Genomic DNA, 21,770 nt, shown 5'->3' with positions numbered 1-21,770 from the left:
ATTCACCCAAGCATTTCACTAATTGTTCCCTCGTTTAAGCTTATTTTGTATTTTGTACTGTAAATGTAAAGCTCTTTGAGTCCTTTAGGAGAAAAGCGCTATATAAATAAAATTATTATTATTATTATTATTATATATATTGTCTTTTTTTTCATCTATAGGGAAAACCTGGTCGTATGGGCTCAACAGGTTGCAAAGGAAGAGTAGGACTTCAGGTGAGAATATTGTGGTATAAGGTTTTACAAATCACTTTTTAAAGTTTGCTCCTTAAATATTTTGTTATGTATATGTTCAGAGACAGGGGCCTATTCATCATACCTAAAAATTCGAAGGAGGTAATTAGGTTTAGAACTCACATGGAGTTCTATCATTCCTCTTCTCCTTAACTATCTATTCCGAAAAGCTGTCATTTTTGCGGTGACAGCTTTTCGGGAAATAGATAGTTTCCCTCTCTACACTAACTTACTGCAGCTGGAATCTGTGCTGCGCATGCGCTGTTACATTCTTAAAGCCAGCGCATGCAGAGCACTGCCTAACCCTGGGGTAATTTTGTGTCCCCCTCCCCCCTCCGCTCACCTCCCCCCCGTCCCCGCACTTACCTGCCCGCTGCAGCACCTCTGGTGGCTGGTTTGACACGTGTTTTCCTAGCAGACCACTGTACAGTTTAGAAAGAAAAAAAAACGTTTTTTTTTTCTTTTTCTAAACTTTATTGTGTTCTGCTGGGAGAACACGTGTCAGACCAGCCACCGGAGCCAGAGGACGGACCAGAGCGCCGGAGGAAGATGCCGGGGGACCTGTCCATGCTGACACAGGTAAGTTTTACCTGCTATATGCCACTTCACAGTTGCGAATAGTAACTCAATCAAATTCCGAAAATACATAATTTTCGGAATTTGATGAATAGCATAATTTCCATATCCCCATACAAATGTATGGGGAGTGTGGAAATTAACGCAGGGGTACTTAACCAGGAGATATCAGTGATATCTCCTGTGTTAAGTCTCTTCATCAATACTAAAATAACTTTAATTAAGGAAAATGTCCTTAAAAATTTTATTTTAGTGTTGATGAATAGGCCCCACAGTGTGTGTGTGTGTGTATGTATATATATATATATATATATATATATATAATTATATATATATACAGTCAAGTCCATAAATATTGGGACATTGACAGAATTTTCAGATTTTGGCCTCTATTCACCACCACAATGGTTTTGAAATGAAACAAACAAGATGTGCTTTAACTGCAGACTTTCAGATTTCATTTGAGGGTAATTGCTTTAACTGCAGACTTTCAGATTTAATTTGAGGGTAATTACATCCAAATCAGGTGAACGGTGTAGGAATTACAACAGTTTCAATATGTGCCTCCCAATTTTTAAGGGGCCAAAAGTAATGGGACTATCAACTCAAAAGCTATTTCATGGACAGGTGTGGGCTATTCCCTCGTTATTTCATTATCAATTAAGCAGGTAAAAGGTCTGGAGTTGATTCTAGGTGTGACATTTGCATTTGGAATCAGTTGCTGTCAACTCTCAATATGAGATCCAAAGAGCTGTCACTATCAGTGAAGCAAGCCATCATTAGGCTGAAAAATCAAAACAAACCCATCAGAGAGATAGCAAAAACATTAGGTGTAGCCAAACGCATCGGAGAGCTCAGCAACACCAAAAGACCCGTAATACCATGGAAAACAATTGTGGTGGATGACAAAAGAATTATTTCCCTGGTGAAGAAAAACCCCTTCACAACAGTTGGCCAAATCAAGAACACTCTCCAGGAGGTAGATGTATATGTGTCAAAGTCAACAATCAAGAGAAGACTTCACAAGAGTGTATATAGAGGGTACACCACAAGATGCAAACCATTGGTGAGCCACAAAAACAGGAAGACCAGCTTAGAGTTTGCCAAACAACATCTAAAAAAGCCATTACAGTTCTGGAACAACATCCTATTGACAGATGAGACAAAGATCAACTTGTATCAGAGTGATGGGAAGAGAAGAGAAGGAAAGGAACTGCTCATGATCCAAAACATACCACCTCATCAGTGAAGCATGGTGGTGGTAGTGTCATGGCGTGGGCATGTATGGCTGCCAATGGAACTGGTTCCCTTGTATTTGTTGATGATGTGACTGCTGACAAAAGCAGCAGAATGAATTCTGAAGTGTTTCGGGCAATATTATATGCTCATATTTAGTCAAATGCTTCAGAACTCATTGGACAGCGCTTCACAGTGCAGATGGACAATGACCCGAAGCATACTGCAAAAGCAACCAAAGAGTTTTTTAAGGCTAAAAAGTGGAATGTTATGCAATGGCCAAGTCAATCCCCTGACCTGAATCCGATTGAGCATGCATTTCACTTGATGAAGACAAAACTGAAGGGAAAATGCCCCAAGAACAAGCAGGAACTGAAGACATTTGCAGTAGTGGCCTGGCAGAGCATCACCAGGGATGAAACCCAGCGTCTGGTGCTGTCTATGCGTTCCAGACTTCAGGCTGTAATTGCCTGCAAAGGATTTGCAACAAAGTATTAAAAAGTGAAAGTTAGATTTAGGATTGTTTAGTTTGTCCCATTACTTTTGGCCCCTTAAAGAGTGGGAGGCACATATAGAAACCGTTGTAATTCCTACACCGTTCACCTGATTTGGATGTAATTACCCTCAAATTAAATCTGAAAGTCTGCAGTTAAATCACATCTTGTTTGTTTCATTTCAAAGCCATTGTGGTGGTGAATAGAGGACAAAATATGAAAATTCTGTCAATGTCCCAATATTTATGGACCTGACTGTATATATATATATATATATATATATATATATATATATATATACTTATATAGTGACAAAAGCACTGGTGCATGGGAGATATATTTGTCCCAGGTTTCTGACCGACATGTATTAAAAACCCCAGGAAAATGTCTGGTCACAAAACAGACTTTGATAGTGTTTGGGCCCAGGGGCTATGGATGGAGAGTGAGGGTGGGCTTCATCCATTAGGCCATACTTGCTGACATTGAGACTTTCCTCTCCGGTAGTTGCCTGGAGAGGAGATGTAGGTGGGTGGCGGTGGGGGCCGACGAAAAATGATCCGCATCATTAAGCCCTGCCCCCTTGCACTAAGGACATGGATAAATGACGAGATTCTCATAGAATCACGTCTTTAGGCCCCGCACCCTCTGCTTGGCAAGAATATTTTTCCCATTCTGCCCACTTTGAAGTGGGTAGAATGCAGGAGAAGTGCCTACTTTCCCAGGGGTTCTGGGGGTTACCCGAAAAATTGGAAGCCTCCCAGGAAACAAGTATGTGTTAGGACCATTTCGGGTCTTCAAGTCTTCAGCCTGAGAACAGGCTAATTAGCACTTGCACCTGGAAGAGGCTGATAAAAGTGTCAGGGGTTTTACTAAGCATTCCACTACCTGGGCAAAGAGGCAGAAGGTTAAGAGACATTGTGATTTAATGACAGTTAGTCCTATGAATATGCCTATGTTTGTGGAAGGGGCATTAGGTCTTCCTGTGATGAGAGAGGGAGCCTCTGTGTTTAGTTAGAGCCCAGATAGGTTAGGATTTTATTTTGTTTTTCTTTCTGCAGAATAAACTAGCTTCGGCTAATTTCACGGAAACCCTTGACTGGTGAGCTGGAACTCACAACAATGAGGTACTCGATAAAACAGTGTCTTTACTGGCAGCAGACACTGAATTTTAGCATACAGAGGCTTAGACCTGGTCACACAGGCACATAACATAAATAAACAGAAAAAAGTAAACGTCCCAGCATTCCCACTGCTCAATGGTCAGTCTACTTCAAATGGCCTGCAGCCACAATCTGACATGCTTTTCTATCAAAGTCAATCTCCACAGTCACTGGCACTAAAGGAACCTTGGCCTACTAAACTGGGTGCTAACCGGCGTCAGTGCCCTGAACACTGGGTTTTTGAAAACCCTGAGTTTAAAATCTCCCTTGCTGCTGCAAACTGCAGAGGCTTCACTTTAGCCTACCTTGGAGAGAACTGATCCCACAGGAATGTGGACAATTCAGGTGAGAGACAACCCCTCTCACCACACATCCCCCCCTTTCGCTTTTCCAAGCCTGGGGAAGTGCACCACTCAGCTTTCTCAAATTTCTGGGATAACACGTCCGCATTTCTATGTTGAGCTCCCGGACGATGGTGTATGACAAACTTATACTCCTGGAGTTGTCAAGAACCAGCGCGTCACTCTGCGGTTGACTTCCTTGTTGAGGTGAATCCAGCTCAGAAGTGCGTGATCCATGACCAATACAAATTCTCTTCCCAGAACAGAATACTTCTGGGCTTCTACTGCCCACTTTATCACCAAACACTCTTACTCTACTATGGCATATTTTTTTTCTCGTGGCAACAGCTTTCTACCAAGTAGAGGATCGACTTTTCTTATCCCACAATGGACTGTGATAAAACAGCTCCTAATCCTGTCGTGGAGGCGTCGGTTTGCAAGTCAAAGGGTTTTCTGAAATCCAGTGCCTGCAGAACTCTGCAGCATTGTACTGTATCTTGCTTCCAGTCTGTAACATCATACCAGCACCGGTCCCAGTCTGGCTCAGCTGCTGTTCTCTCCTATCCCATTCCGGTTCATGTGTGCATTTCCAGACGAAACAGGGGTGCTAATCCTTTAATATTCTAGCAGTGACAGTTTATTAGATGGGCTAATTTTCATATAATCCATTGCTTCTTGACACAAATAGCACTTGATTTTATATAATATACAGCATGAGCGCAGTAGTATTTTATTCTTATTAGTGTGTATATATAAATATATATATATATATATATATATAATGAATCTATGACCTGCAAACTTTCTTTGTTCTAGGGAGTAGTATTGCCACCTAGCAACAGCTGGTGGGTTAGGTAGCTAAGCCTCCCGATGAACAAACAAGGAGACTTATTGAAACCCTACAAATCTAAATACTGGTATCTGTATAGGCAATTGGATTAAGGCTTACTCTGATCCTCATTCCTGTGCCATAAGAGATGAAATGGTTCTGTTGTTTTACTCTCTGGTTTATTCTTGGTGATTATTTTTCCCCCCTCCCCTCAATTACCATGAACACATCCGCTTTCAGCCTGTCGTCCTCTTTTGTGATGTGTGAGGTCTTCTATTTGTTGCTTAGAGATTGCTATTGCCTGTTGTACGGCACTCCCCCTATTTATTGTGTAGGTCGACTGTGGTAATTCTTGTAGGATTCCAATACTGTATTTGAAATTCTTATGAATGTGCTCAAACTAATGATGATGGTGCCCATACCGTGTTCTGTTTTTTTTCCTTCTATTGAAAACTACTGTAATAAAGAGACTTTGGGCCAAACATGCCGACAATTTACTCCCTCCTCCGTGAGGGAGCTGTCGGGCTTTCTCAGCGGGGGGCGGGTCACGGCGAAAAGGGTGCGCGGTCCGGCGGTGACGAGCATTTTGGGGCGGAGCATGGGGGTGCAGCATCGCGATCGCGTCATGGCGGCTTCGCCCCCTCTTCACAATGCCATTATTAATGCCAGGGGGCGGGCCACGATGACACGATTCAGTGCGAATCGCGTCCCCTCCCCCTTCGCTGCCGGGATTTTTATAGTAAGTGCAGGAGGGGCGGACGGGTCGCTGGTGCCCGGGAGGCTTGCCTGTCTTCCCGGGAGGTCGGGAGCGGCACCCGATTTTCGGGAGGCTCCCGACCAAATCGGGAGGGTAGGCAAGTATGCTTTGGGCTCTATTTATTACAATCCGCATTGGGAATGCAGATAGTAGTGTGATATTACCAACTGAATTCGCATTGCGCATTCAGCCAATATCACAGGGATTTACTAAAAATCCCTTGCAGGGACAGAGCTTGCGATAAAGCTCCGTCCCTGCGAATCCCTTCCGCACACTTATCACGGTATTGTTGCAAAAAAAACAGTGACAAGTGCCGGCGCATGCGTCGACCTGCTGTTGCTAAGCCCCACCCCCTGCCGCTAAGTCCTGCCCCCACGATCACGGAACCCCCGCAACCCCCCTCTCCCTTAATTACACTTACCTGCAGTGATCGGTGCTCCGGTGATGTCCTCCGTGGCTCCAGTCAGCTGACATCCCATCCTGCACTGGGACCCGGTCAGGTGACGACCGGGCCCCAGCGCAGGATGGGAGACCAGCTGACTGGAGGGAGGACATCACGGGAGCCCCAATCACCGGTCCCTGGACTGAGGGAAGTAATTTTTTTTACTATTTTTTTTCTTTTTTTTTTTTTACAGTGTATCAGCGTGTGAATACTGGGGCCTGATCCGGGCTCTGCTCTGCCTTTTAGAGCAGAGCTGGAGTCCGGTAACTGGGGAAGACCCTGGATAACACCACCTCCAGGTGGCGTTATTATAACAGGGCTTTCCCCGGTATTTTTTCACAATTTATTTTTAGTAACTTTGGCCAGATCACATTTCCCATTACAATTATGGGAAATGCGATCTACTTACTAAAAATAAGTGATAATTAGGGCATGGAGTAGAACTTTACGAATTTTACTCCAATTGATACTAGAATAATGTGAAAAGGGTGTGAAAAACCCTTTTTCATTTTATTTTAGTAAAAATAATGTTAATAAATAGAGCCCTTTATGCTGTTGGAACATGTAACACACATTTAAACTAATTGTAATGCAGCTACCATATCTGTCTGTCTTTAAATGAATGAACTAGCATCCCACCCTTTGGGGTATATTTACAAAAGTGAGAGTTTTTAGAAGTGGAAATGTTGCCCATAGCAACCAATCAGATTCTACTTAACATTTATCTATCACCTTCCAGAAGATAATAGCTAGAATCTGATTGGTTGCTATGGGCGACATCTCCACTTCTAGAAACTCTCACTTTAGTAAATTTACCCCTTTGAGTCCTGAGTCTGCTACATTACATCTTTATAGTCCTATATACACTATAGTATAGTATAATATTAGTTTGATAACTTGTGCTACTGTGTTTTGCAATTGTTTTATATATTAATTTTTTAGTCATTGTTTTACATGTAAGGGGGAAGAAGGAGCACATGGTAATGTTGGACTCAGAGGAATGCCAGGATATCCTGGGGAGAAGGTAAAGATCACCACGTAATATTACAGTATCTATCCTGCTGGGGAATGATTGTACTGGTCTTATGTAAGATTTCCTGTGCCTTGTCTTGGCTCGCACTGAGAATTATGACTGTGTATCAAGGTAATGAAAATATTGGCAGACACATTTATATGGGACAGCGCACTATTAGAACTTACATACTATATTTAACTACTTGTTTGAAGTAAAACAACATACCATACATTTATTTAGATATAAACTGTATTGTAGCTAAAACAAAAGTGCAGTATTTGAATATCACTGGTATACTGTAGGTGTCACTTTATATGTTCATTTCATAGTTCATAAACAAGACTTTGGGCTCTATTTACTACAATCCGCATTTGTAATGCAAATTGTAGTGTGATATTACCAATTGAATTCTCATTGCGAATTCAAGCAATATCACAGGGATTTACTACAAATCCCTTGCAGGGACAGAGCTTGCGATAAAGCTCTGTCCCTGTGAATCCCCTCCATACACTTATCACGGTATTTTTGAAAAAAATACCATGACAAGTGCCGACGCATTCGCCGACCGACCGTCGCTAAGCCCCGCCCCCTGCTATCGCGGACCCCCCGAGACCCACCCTCCCTTAATTTCCTGCAGTGATTGGTGCTCAAGTTATGTCCTCCGTGGCTCCGGTCAGTTGACATCCCATCCTGCACTGGGACACGGTCAGGTGACGACCGTGTCCCAGTGCAGGCTGGGAGACCAGCTGACTGGAGGGAGGACATCACCGGAGCCCCAATCACCGGTCCCTGGACTCTGGTAAGGTTTTTTTTTTTTTTACTATTTTTATCTTTTTTCTTTAACAGCTGATCACTGGGGCCGGCTCCGGGCTGTACTCTGCCCGTTAGTAACCGGGGAAGACCATGGATAACGCCACCTCCAGGTGGCATTATTATCACAGGGCTTTCCCTGGTATTTTTTCACAATTTGTTTTTAGTAACTACCAGGCAGATCACATTTCCCATTACAATTATGGGAAATGCTATCTGCTTACTAAAAATAAGTGATACTTTTGGAGTAGAATTTTACGAAAAAAAATCAACTTAACTGACTCCATGGACTGGTGATCGGGGCTCCGGTGATGTCTCCCATCCAGTCAGCTGGTCTCCCATGCTGCACTGCGGCCCGGGCATCAGGTGATTGGGTCCAAGTGCAGTATGGGATATCACCTGACCGGAGGACATGGAAGACATCACCGGAGGCCCGGATCATGCAGGTAAGTGTAATTATGCGAGGGGGGGGTCGCGGGGGTTTCGCGATCGTGGGGGGCGGGGCTTAGCTTAGCATCGGGGGGTTGCAGAGGCGACCGGTCGGCGCATGCGCGGGCACTTTGTCACTGTATTTTTTTGAGAAAATACAGTGACGGGTATGCGGAGGGATATTCGCAGAGACAGAGCCTTATCATAAGCTCTGTCTCTGAAAGGGATTTGTAGTAAATCCCTGTGATATTGCCTGAATTCGCAATGCAAATTCAGTCAGTAATATCACACTACAATCTGCATTACAAATGCGGATTGTAGTAAATAGAGCCCATAATGTGAAATATACTTATAGACCAACAGAAAACAAGTCATTTACATTTGAAAACATTTATATTACTTTGGATTTGCCAAAGAAACATGATTTGCACGCCTTATCATTTTGTGTGTGTTAGGAGGACTATTGTTTGTGTATTCTGATTGTGCAGTGCTGGTGTTCACCTGTAAGGGGTGTTGTCTGGACTCTTCTCCTTGGGCTATTGTGGATCTCACCTATCAGGGGTTGAACTTCAGTAACCTTCCATATGAAAACAAATATTAAAACATTCATCTTGGGTATATTTCATGTTTTGAAATGAGTGAAGCCAAATACAGATTTGAAGCTCTCTTATGGGCTGATTTAGCAAATTTGTAGACCAACAAACGATGTGGTATACCTCCACCCATTGGGCGTGCTTTGCACTGCTGCTAGACCATCCTACGACACCACTGTATTTCCACACACAATACAAATTGGGACAAAAGTGCCAATCATGGATTGACGTGTCAGAAATCGAGATGTTTGGGAGAGGATGTAGGTGGCATACTGCCATGTGGGATGCCGACGGCCCAAATACTGGCGCCGAAATCCGACATTGTTGGGATTCCGGGACACCAGAATCCCGACTGCCGGCATTCCGAAGGTAAGTATCGGGCGTTATGGGAAGGCTTAGGGTGCGAGGTTAGGGTTAGCCATTAGGGGGAGAGTTAGGATTAGGCACTAGGGAGAGGGTTAGGTTTAGAGTGTGTGGAGGGTGAGGTTTGGTTTAGGCACTAGGGGGGAGGTTAGGGTTAGGCATGGGGGGGTTAGGGGTAATGGTTAGACTTACCTTATTTTCTTATGAGTATCGGAATGCTGACTGTCGGGATGCCGCTATCGGTATTCTGACCAGCGGCATCCCAACAGCCAGAATCTCATACCCAACCTGGTTGGGAACTATGATGTATTCATCAAATCAACCTAATACTGTTAGGAAACAGATGCACAGCAAATCCCCCCAAAAATTTTTGTAATGTAGCTATAATAAGGCAAGCTGTGCTGAAGTAATAAAATTTACACTTATGTTCACGAATAAAAATCAGTGTTTATTAAAACATATTACACATGTAAAAATACACCACAAAATATTGTATCCCAATATTTGCTTTAGATATTCAAGCTTAACAATAACACCAGAAATTGTAGAAAAGGATTAAAAACCAGAAAGTATAAAAAGTAGCAACTACAGTAGATTGCAATTTTAACAGTCTAATTGAAAGTAGGGTAATAGTGGAATAAAACCTGTTTTTATAACTGTTGAAAAGGTTCCAGTGAACTTAGCAACGTGCCTTTTATCAGAGTGACGGAGTATGGCATAAGTCACTGCTAGTGGTATAGAGTTAGTCCGAAATAAACCATCAATTGCTGCAGCAGTCACCAACCATTAGCTCCAGTGGGCATACATGTCATTAGTGCAATAGCCCAGAGTGACAGGCTAAATGAAAACGCTAAGCGGGTACCGCACTTATAATTATCAGTAGGTGGGGACATCCTTTTAAAATCTCTAAAGGGCTTATGACTTCCTTCCTGAATTTAAGAAACAGTGGTAATCTAAGATTAGCGCTGTTTGTCACTGCATCGTTCTCGCCATCTTTATTATTAATCCATGGCCAGTAATGTCCACTATTAAAGTGCAAATAAGAACAACAAGCCACTGGTTTAACATAGGATGTAGAAATACTATCATAATTTTCCACAGAGAGGGTGATATTTAAAAATTAACAGAAAAGTGACTGAATTGTGAAGTGACTTTGAAATTCCTATCATTGTGATTCAAAAAATTTGTAAGATCAGATGTTGATGTGTAATCCCCATGACAAATGAAGTCATCTTTATAATGTCCATAGTAGATTAGGTTCGCCCCTGCTGGTCCACTCCATATGTACCGATCTTCATGGGATCCATATATAAATTAGTATAGCTAGAGGACAACCTGGTGCCCAAGGCCATCCCATGCACCTGCAAATAGTGGGTGGAGAAAAAAAAAAAGTGATTGTGTCAAAATAAATGTAATCGCATCCAAAAGAAAAATCCATTTTTTTCAGAGATCATCACATCTAGTTCTAATATCTTTTTAATAGATAAAAGACCGGCTTTGTGAGGAATGTTAGTATATAAAGCCTGGACATCCAGGGTGAATGGGCCTGTGAATTATCTCACATTGGGCTCTATTTACTACAATCCGCAAATTGAATGCAGATTGTAGTGTGATATTACCGATAGAATTCGCATTGCGAATTCAGGCAATATCACAGGGATTTACTACAAATCCATCACATTTTTTTTTTAGTAACTCTGGTCGGATCACATTTCCCATTACAGTTATGGGAAATGCGATCTGCTTACTAAAAATAAGCGATACTTAGGGGTTGGAATAGAATTTTATGAATTCTACTCCAATTGCCCTGTAATAACTATAGGTGATACTAAAATAATGTGAAAAGGGTGTGAAAACACCCTTTTTCACTTTATTTTAGTCAAAATAATGTTAATAAATAGAGCCCAGTATGTGGCCACAATATCTGCTTGTTTCTGTCTGACAGGTATTTTATTTGACAATGTATGCCCAGCATTAATGTGTACATATCAATTCTAACAGCATAAGGTTAGTGAAAAATAACAAATAAATGATAATACATTTTGCTATACAAATGTATACAGTTAATATTATGTAATCTGTTCATTATATTTTTCATTATAGGGGTTTCCTGGAATACAGGGTCGTCCAGGCCCACCTGGACCTAAGGGAGATGTAGGAGACATGGTACATCGTGTGCAAGTGGCTTCATAGATCCGTTTTATATATCAAATGCATATTGCATTGTCTAAAGTACTACATATGCTGTGTGTCTAAAAGGACCCAGTTTTTGAACTTTTTATCTTGCATGCAATCTAGGGACCTTCAGGATACCAGGGAAACGTTGGCCTTCCTGGAATTAAAGGACTAAAGGTGAATAAAGGGAAATGTCCCATTTTTATTTATATATTTTGATAAAGTTACATGTCTTCTTTTCAATGTTATACCACTATCATTTTTATCTATTTCTGCAACTGATTACATTCCAAAATCTTATTCAGGGACTGGCCTGACAAGAAATAGGATACTTAGTGTGTGCTTTAATAGGATAATGGTAGCATGACTACACACATCACTGCTTCAATACAGAAATACATGGAATGATGAAAAACAGAAATAATATCGGCACTGTCAAAACTGTGAATGCAGTTTGTCCATTATTTTTAATATACATTTTTTATATATTTTACCAGTTCTCTTTCATTAACTTAGTGGATCCACAAGTCCTAGGAAAAGTTATTTTTCCAGACAGAAGTCTCTGAACTCTATGAGATCTGTTTCCTTTTTCATAAGCTCTAAGACCTCTTCTATTCCCTCTTGTTACCCGAATCATTTTCTTGGGAGAGTAAGTTGACTACAATATAAAAGAGTAAAGGGGGCACCACATAGTCCATTATCCAACAGATTTGTTCAGCAAAAAACAATACAGATTAAAACATGCATAGCATGGAGGAGTTAGGCATCAGTAGATTGTGACAAATGAATGTTAATCCTCAGTCCAGTCACACTTGTATCAATGACATTAATCCTCCTCAGAACAGAGTAATGTGCATAGGCCACGCGTTTCATCACCAGGACTTCATCAGAGGGCTGGGTAACTGCAGCTCATAATGTGCGCAGTTACCGATTTCACAGCTATCGTCCCTTCATACATCTTCCCTTGTGCTCCATGTGTTGTGGTAATGGATAACTGCACTCAGGATCGCTTACACTCCCCAGAAGGGACTTATTGTCAAGTAGGGAGGGGTACATAATATTAGCTTATTAGCGCCCCTTGGTGGACCCCAACCACAAATACATACATATACAGTGCCGATGTTACATCTTTACCTCCAACCTGACTCTCCTTTACAGTCTGGCAGCATTCTCATTTCTTTTCCCACTAACTGTACAACTGCATTTCGACTTTTGAAATGAAATGTAGAAAAAAAAAAATTTTAAGCATCAACCACCATCTCCATGATGGTTGATGGCCATCACTAACTAGGATACTAAATATGAGCGATTCAGCAGGCGGATTACGCTTTTATAAGAAAAGTTTAGAAATTAGTATGTTTATTTTATTGTCTGTTGTTTTCTGTAGGGAAAAGTGGGTCGTGCAGGAATTGACGGTGAACAGGTATGCACTGAAAGTCATTTTAATGCATAAAAACCCTCTGGTCTTAATGTATAGCTTAATAATGGTAACTGAATCCTCAGTTGTGTCAGATAATATCATTCTTGAGTCCCCCAAATAAAGGAATAGAAAATGTATATTCTGTGTATGAATCTGTGGCCAGTATCATCAGGCATTATCCTCAGCTCTGTCCCTAGGGAATAACAGTATGAGAAACCTACACACACTACATTTCTTTTTTAATATTACAATAATTAGCAATAATGAATTAATGTATATGGAGGCACTGAGAAAAAAGTACAGTATAATGAAAACTGAAAAATATTAGGAAAATGTTGGAAGACACAGAACATGAGGCCAGGCACACATTATAACACTCTCTAGGCTGTAACACACATTCCAGCAGCTTTCAGTGTAACTAACAAGCCATCCATACTCTCCAGATCATGCTGAGGCACGGATGCAATAGGAAGCCGGCTGACATTATACCAACAGTCGGCTTCCCGACTGTCATATCCCGGTGAGGGTGAGATGTAGACGCCGCTCATTTTACTGACGCCGGGAGACCGGCGCCCAGCATCCCAATCGAAGGGATGCCGGGCGCCGCGAGCGAACAGCCGCAGGGGGGGACGGTTAGGTTTAGGGCTCCCGGGGTGGATTTAGGGTTAGGCACCCCCCCGGGAGGTTAGGGTTAGGCTAGGGGAAGGGAGGGTTAGGGTTAGGCACCCCCGGGGGGGAGGTTAGGGTTAGGCACCCCCCCGGGGGACTTAGGTTTAGGTAGCGGGAAAGGGGGGGAGATAGGTTTAGGCACTTAGAGGGGGGGATTAGGGTTAGGCACTTGGGGGGAGGTTAGGGTTAGGCACCCCTAAGGGAGGGTTAGGGGGGTAGGTTAGGTTAGTTAGTACTTACCTGGGGACGATCGGGATATCCAGTGCTGTCGGGCTGTCACTGCCGGGATCTGTTCCTCTGTCGGCCGGACACTGCCGGGATTCGAACTGCCGGCCATGCGGCAGTTTGAATCCTAAAATGTGCTCCTTTTCCATTATCCCACCCACACTGTGCACCCCATCCAGCACAGTGCTTTCCCCCATTCTACATAGTGCTGTCCCCTCCACCATATGCCGCATAGTGCTTTGCCCTGCCCCATCTCAAAAAATGCTTTCCCGTCTCCTACATCCCACATAGTGCTTTCCCCTGTCCCCATCCTGCATAGTGCTTTCCCCTCCCCCACATCCCACAAAGTGCTGTCCCCTGCCCCAATCCCACATGCTATCCCCTGCCCCATCCCACATAGTGCTATCCTCTTCCACATAGTGCTTTCCGCTGCCCTCCATCCAACATAGTGCTTTCCCCAGCCCTCCATCCCACATAGTGCTTTCCCCTGCCCTCCATCCCACATAGTGCTATCCCCTGCCTCCCATTCCAGAGTGCTTTCCCCTGCCCCATCCCATATAGTGCTTCCCCCATCCCACATAGTGCTATCCCCTGCCTCCTATTCTACATAGTGCTTTCCCTGCCCCTCATCCCACATAGTGCTTCCACTGTCCCAGATAGTGCATTCCCTACCCCTCATCCCACATAGTGCTTCCCCATCCCACATAGTGCTATCCCCTGCCTCCCATTCTACATAGTGCTTTCCCTACCCCTCATCCCATAGTGCTTCCACTGTCCCAGATAGTGCATTCCCTACCCCTCATCCCACATAGTGCTTCCCCATCCCACGTATTGCTATCCCCTGCCTCCCATTCCATAGTGCTTTCCCTGCCCCCATCCCACATAGTGCTTCCCCATCCCACGTATTGCTATCCCCTGCCTCCCATTCCATAGTGCTTTCCCTGCCCCCATCCCACATAGTGCTTCCCCATCCCAAATAGTGCTATCCCCTGCCTCCCATTCCACATAGTGCTTTCCCTGCCCCCCATTCCACATAGTGCTTTCCTTACCCCTCATCCCACATAGTGCTTCCCCATCCCACATAGTGCTATCCCCTGCCTCCCATTCCACATAGTGCTTTCCCTGCCCCCCATTCCACATAGTGCTTTCCCTGCCCCCCATACCACATAGTGCTTTCCCTGCCCCCCATTCCACATAGTGCTTCCCCCATCCCACATAGTGCTATCCCTGCCTCCCATTCCACATTGTGCTTTCCCTGCCTCCCATTCCACTTAGTGCTTTCCCTGCCCCTCATCCCACATAGTGCTTCCCCTGTCCCACATAGTGCTATCCCCTGCCTCCCATTCCACATAGTGCTTTCCTTACCCCTCATCCCACATAGTGCTTCCCCATCCCACATTGTGCTTTCCCTGCCTTCCATTCCACATAGTGCTTTCCCTGCCCCTCATCCCACATAGTGCTTCCCCATCCCACATAGTGCTATCCCCTGCCTCCCATTCTACTAGTGCTTTCCCTGCCCCCATTCCACATACTACTTTCCTTACCCCTCATCCCACATAGTGCTATCCCCTGCCTCCTATTCTACATAGTGCTTTCCCTGCCCCTCATCCCACATAGTGCTTCTCCTGTCCCACATAGTGCATTCCCTACTCCTCATCCCACATAGTGCTTCCCCATCCCACATAGTGCTATCCCCTGCCTCCCATTCTACATAGTGCTTTCCCTACCCCTCATCCCATAGTGCTTCCACTGTCCCAGATAGTGCATTCCCTACCCCTCATCCCACATAGTGCTTCCCCATCCCACGTATTGCTATCCCCTGCCTCCCATTCCATAGTGCTTTCCCTGCCCCCATCCCACATAGTGCTTCCCCATCCCACATAGTGCTATCCCCTGCCTCCCATTCCACATAGTGCTTTCCCTGCCCCCCATTCCACATAGTGCTTTCCTTACCCTTCATCCCACATAGTGCTATCCCCTGCCTCCCATTCCACATAGTGCTTTCCCTGCCCCCCATTCCACATAGTGCTTTCCCTGCCCCCCATTCCACATAGTGCTTTCCCTGCCCCCCATTCCACATAGTGCTTCCCCCATCCCACATAGTGCTATCCCTGCCTCCCATTCCACATTGTGCTTTCCCTGCCTCCCATTCCACTTAGTGCTTTCCCTGCCCCTCTTCCCACATACTGCTTCCCCTGTCCCACATATTGCTATCCCCTGCCTCCCATTCCACATAGTGCTTTCCCTGACCCTCATCCCACATAGTGCTTCCCCATCCCACATAGTGCTATCCCCTGCCTCCCATTCTACATAGTGCTTTCCCTGCCCCTATTCCACATACTGCTTTCCTTACCCCTCATCCCACATAGTGCTATCCCCTGCCTCACATTCCACATAGTGCTTTCCCTGCCCCCCATTCCACATAGTGCTTTCCCTGCCCCCCCATTCCACATAGTGCTTCCCCATCCCACATAGTGCTATCCCCTGCCTCCCATTCCACATTGTGCTTTCCCTGCCTCCCATTCCACTTAGTGCTTTCCCTGCCCCTCATCCCACATAGTGCTTCCCCTGTCCCACATAGTGCTATCCCCTGCCTCCCATTCCACATAGTGCTTTCCTTACCCCTCATCCCACATAGTGCTTCCCCATCCCACATAGTGCTATCCCCTGCCTCCCATTCTACATAGTGCTTTCCCTGCCCCTATTCCACATACTGCTTTCCTTACCCCTCATCCCACATAGTGCTATCCCCTGCCTCACATTCCACATAGTGCTTTCCCTGCCCCCCATTCCACATAGTGCTTTCCCTGCCCTCCATTCCACATAGTGCTTCCCCATCCCACATAGTGCTATCCCCTGCCTCCCATTCCACATAGTGCTTTCCCTGCCCCTCATCCCACATAGTGCTTTCCCTGCCCCCCATTCCACATAGTGCTTCCCCCATCCCACATAGTGCTATCCCTGCCTCCCATACCACATTGTGCTTTCCCTGCCTCCCATTCCACTTAGTGCTTTCCCTGCCCCTCATCCCACATAGTGCTTCCCCTGTCCCACATAGTGCTATCCCCTGCCTCCCATTCCACATAGTGCTTTCCTTACCCCTCATCCCACATAGTGCTTCCCCATCCCACATTGTGCTTTCCCTGCCTTCCATTCCACTTAGTGCTTTCCCTGCCCCTCATTCCACATAGTGCTTCCCCTGTCCCACTTATTGCTATCCCCTGCCTCCCATTCCACATAGTGCTTTCCCTGCCCCTCATCCCACATAGTGCTTCCCCATCCCACATAGTGCTATCCCCTGCCTCCCATTCTACATAGTGCTTTCCCTGCCCCCATTCCACATACTGCTTTCCTTACCCCTCATCCCACATAGTGCTATCCCCTGCCTCCCATTCCACATAGTGCTTTCCCTGCCCCCCATTCCACATAGTGCTTTCCCTGCCCCCCATTCCACATAGTGCTTCCCCATCCCACATAGTGCTATCCCCTGCCTCCCATTCCACATTGTGCTTTCCCTGCCTCCCATTCCACTTAGTGCTTTCCCTGCCCCTCATCCCACATAGTGCTTCCCCTGTCCCACATAGTGCTATCCCCTGCCTCCCATTCCACATAGTGCTTTCCTTACCCCTCATCCCACATAGTGCTTTCCCTGCCCCTCATCCCACATAGTGCTTCCCCATCCCACATAGTGCTAGCCCCTGCCTCCCATTCCACATAGTGCTTTCCCTGCCTCCCATTCCACATAGTGCTTTCCCTGCCTCCCATTCCACATAGTGCTTTCCCTGCCCCTCATCCCACATAGTGCTTCCCCATCCCACATAGTGCTATTCCCTGCCTCCCATTCCACATAGTGCTTTCCCTGCCCCTCATCCCACATAGTGCTTCCCCTATCCCACATAGCGCTAACCCCTGCCTCCCATTCCACATAGTACTTCCCTCATCCCACATAGTGCTATCCCTGCTATGCAGAGCAGCGGGTGTGCTGTCCCCAACTTCTCCCCCACCATGGGACACTGTGGCCCGCGGCTGGGACAGCGGGACAGTACCAGAAAACGGGAGGTATGCATGCAAAAAGAGGTATGTATTTGCACCCCTTGCATTGCATTGCAACATGGTTTGTCCTGGTACACAGTTACTTGCTCTATCCTACTGTATTCCCAAATCTGAATCAGACCCATGTTTTGTATTGTCTCTACAGTAGCTATTTTACAGAAGTGTAAGGTATTGTTCGCTTATAAGACTCTGACATGTGAGCGTAGATGCACAATCACGGCTCAGCAAACAGCAAAGTTATTTTACAACTGGCAACTCCAGTATGTAATAGCATCCTTTGTCAGCAATGATGTAGATATAGCATTCAGTACATCCCAATTTTTGGGAAGGTGGAAATTCATGGGCAAAGGCGTACAATAAATGGGGCATAGCTATGCATCATGCCCCCATTGTGCGTCACACTGTGGGTATGAGCATGGTATCAGTTCATTAGTGCTCTGCTATAGAGAGCAGCAGGTGAGTGACCTCCTCTTCTCCCCCCCACCCCCCATCCACCCCGCTCTGTGGGACACTGTGGCCCATGGGATGGAGGGACAGTGTCCAAAAACAGATCTATTCCACTAAAATCGGCACAGTTGTGAGCAGGGCCTTAACTAGGGTAGTGTGAACTGTAGCATGGCAGTGGGCACCGCAGGGCAGGGGGCACTGTGCGGGCCTGTCAATTTTCTGTTTATTATCATTCTCACTTGCAGCTTCCTCTTATTTTATCCCCAGCATCTCCTGGCAGGGCCGGATTATAGGGATGGCGGCAGGGGCTGTCGTCCCGTGGCCCCCACACATAAGGGGCTCCCCCACTCTGTCCTCGGCACCATCACCAAGCTGAAATGTTTTTTTTTTTAAACTGTTAACGGAGCCATGGCTCATAATTAAGCCCCGCCCCCTGTATTTGGCCCCACCACCTTATTATGCTGCTGGCCTGCTGCCACTTTGCAACGTACTTTGTTAAAGGGCAAGCCAAAAATGAAGCCAAGCAAAATAGCTATGAAACAACGTTTAGCAGATATAAGCCACACCAAACTAGCCACAGAGCATAAATGCAGAGTTTTAAAATGGCCGACACCTTTTTATCCTTTTAGGATAGCCCCTCCCACCATCCCAAACCATTTACTAATTTGCCAAACCTTTTTAAAAATATGGATCAATCAGAGGATTTTATATTTCACTTTCATTTACATATTAACGATTTTGTTCATCGTTCAGGAAATCATTGACAAAATCGTTCATTACTTAACTAAAAATCATTCACTTTTTCAAGGGAAAATCTGAACGAAAATCGTTAATGAAAATCGTTGGTTACTAGAATCATTACGTGTGTATGCACCTTAAGTGTATTTTATGACAAACCATACAAAATACAAAACAAACATAGGGGTTTATTTGTTAAGCTGAGAAAAGCCAGAGAAAGGACTTTTCTCACATCTCTTAATTTATCAATACAGTAGGTGCTCACCTATTTAGCGCTACTTACTGCCATCCCCATAGACCTCTATGGAGACAGACGCTATTCACAATTTATTAATCACCTTGAGATGGTGTTACACTATTCCTGGCTCACATTAGGCTGCTGGTGAAGGAATGAATCTCCTTGCAGAGGTGGTGGGGTTTCACCTGGGCTCCAAGAAGAGCACCGGATTGGTAAATTAGAAATTAGGATATGCTGTTAGAGCAGAGTTGTGTTCTAACAAAGCACTAGGTAGATCTGGTAAGTGGAGAGGAGGAGGTGCCAGAAACACATACAGTATGCAGAAACTCTCCCAGTGGTAAATAAAGCATCATATAAACGTAACCTTATTCATAAACTGCATACAGTACATGCGTACATCAGGGCTTGACAAATTTTTCTAGGAGCCAGGATGAAAGTGTAGGAGCCAGGTCACTGTCCCCAAAAAAATTTGGAGTTATTGAGGAGCACAGCGTTGTGTTATGCAACTGTTATCCACACTATACTAGTCCTCAAAATGGTCACAGTTGAATCGATACAGTAACATGGAGGCCCCCTCACTGCTCTGCACAGCTCCCCTGCTCCACCCCCCACCCTCTAGTAATAACAGACCACATTTCATATAAAACAATGGTGCCAGAAAGTACAACAGAACCCCCCTCCCCTCGTGGTCACACCACTATCCCTCTGATGCCGCTCCGCAATCCCTTGCCAGGCATAGACCCTATTACAGGGGAGCTCTATGCAGCCAGAGATAGGCGACAGTAGACAGCCGGGATGTACAGGAGGATCATCGTAGACTGAGACAGATAGCAGGGATCAGAGCAGGACAGGAGGAGTCAGCGCAGGATGGGACGGACAGAAGGAGTCAGCGCAGGCCAGGATGGACACAGGCACAGCAGTCACCTCAGACAACACTCAGCACATGCACTCATGTGCATGATATGAACACCGCAATACTATAGGCACAAATCTCTGCGGCAGCTGATGAGGATCTGCTTCCTCCCTCACTGCAAAATCTGGTAGCCATGGCGACCTGGCCCCTGGGATTTGTCAAGCCCTGCTGTACATACATACATACACGGGTGGGTACATATTGTACATATATGCACACATAGAGCCTGATTCAGTTTTTCACGATTATCAGCAGACTTCAAATGTTCTGCCAAAAGCATAGTTGCCTACCTTTAATTTCTCCTCCCCAGGAGATGTCCGGGGAGAAGCAAGTGAGTTGTGATGGGGGTGGGGCCTGACTGTTCACGTCATTAAGCCCCACCCCCTTCACAGTAAATACCCGCGATTGGCGCACATTTACATAGGGGGAAGGGCTAAATGACACGATTCATGAAGAATAGCCCCATTAAGCCCTGCCCCCTACAGGATCGCTGGAAGTGGGCAGATGCGGGAGCCTCCCATGAAAACCGGCATGTATGGCGTACACATATGCACCTTGACGGAAGCACCATGCACAGCAGGTACTCTCTGTCCATGAGATAGGTGTTTCTGGGTGCCAACTGAACGCGCGTAAGAGATCTGTTTCGTGGGAGTAATATGGGCATGTAGCTGGATCCACCCATGCAATAAGGATATTTTGTTTTGCAGAGTAAGATTATTAAAATTAGATAAAAAGTTGGAGAATGCACATGTTCCTTGATTTGCAAAATGGACAACCTCCATTCCTATTATGCAAAAACACCTCAAAATTGTATTGGCTGAGAGTTGGCAATGATTGTGTTTTGTCCTAATCTGCCAGCAGAGCAGCCCCCATAGAAACCTATGGATGCTACATTCGTGGTTGGAAATAAATGGGAACTCAGCAGATATATGCGATATCTGCTGTGGTCCCACCTTTCTAAATCCTGAGAATCCTTAACATTTGCAGGTACCCCCTGAAAATGGCTGTTTTCGAGGAATATCCCACAAATACTCTTTTATAAGTAGTCCCCTATAACTTTTTCATTGGAAATCTATCTCCAAGCTTCAGATTATTAAGTCTTTCATTCATTTTTCTCTTTTGAGTGGGAGATGTCGGGTTGGTGCTTGAAAAGCAGGAATGCATGTCTACTCCCTTGTCCACTGTGGGAAAATTCCTGCCGTTGCCGAATGCGGATGTTTGTGTCAGTTTACGCTGTGTGCATTTTAGCCTTATTTTATTTGTAAAACATTGTTTATTTTAATATGCTATACGTATAATAATATAAATTGTTTCTTCTCTCTGACTTGCCAGTTCACACATTTTTCTTGTCACAGGCATTCTCTGCAAATTAGAAATGTTGCCATTATATAGACAAAGATTTATTTTGGAAATATGATCTTTAATTTGGATTGCTCATAGCTATCCCAAGCCAAATATAGAGTTATGTTTTACAAAGCTGCATAAATTGCGCTATCCGGTGGAAAATTGTTATACCCATCTTTATTGTCAGCTGTTGTGTGCAGTCACTTTCTCATAGTAAACATTACTTTTGGGAATAGGCACAGTATTTTCCCAGAATACTGCAACAAAGAG

At 44.9% G+C, this 21,770-nt stretch overlaps 1 protein-coding gene across 3 annotated transcripts in view; it reads left to right on the top strand.

Annotated features, from left to right (window-relative positions):
- The window catches only part of LOC148511392 (collagen alpha-2(VI) chain-like), a 313,628-nt gene that overhangs the window by 117,198 nt on the left and 174,660 nt on the right, over positions 1–21,770 (top strand). For all 3 annotated transcript variants that reach the window (XM_088442276.1, XM_088442278.1, XM_088442277.1), the window contains 5 exons: positions 162–215; positions 7,030–7,092; positions 11,382–11,444; positions 11,577–11,630; positions 12,841–12,876. In XM_088442276.1, coding sequence (XP_088298402.1) covers positions 162–215; positions 7,030–7,092; positions 11,382–11,444; positions 11,577–11,630; positions 12,841–12,876 — 270 coding nt within the window. The remainder of the gene's footprint in view (positions 1–161; positions 216–7,029; positions 7,093–11,381; positions 11,445–11,576; positions 11,631–12,840; positions 12,877–21,770) is intronic.

This window comes from Taudactylus pleione, unplaced genomic scaffold (assembly GCF_031769625.1).
Source record: "Taudactylus pleione unplaced genomic scaffold, aTauple2 ptg000309l, whole genome shotgun sequence".
NCBI classification, from domain to species: Eukaryota; Metazoa; Chordata; class Amphibia; order Anura; family Myobatrachidae; genus Taudactylus; species Taudactylus pleione.
Note: the sequence above shows the minus strand (reverse complement) of the source record. Positions and strands in the feature narration are given on the sequence as shown.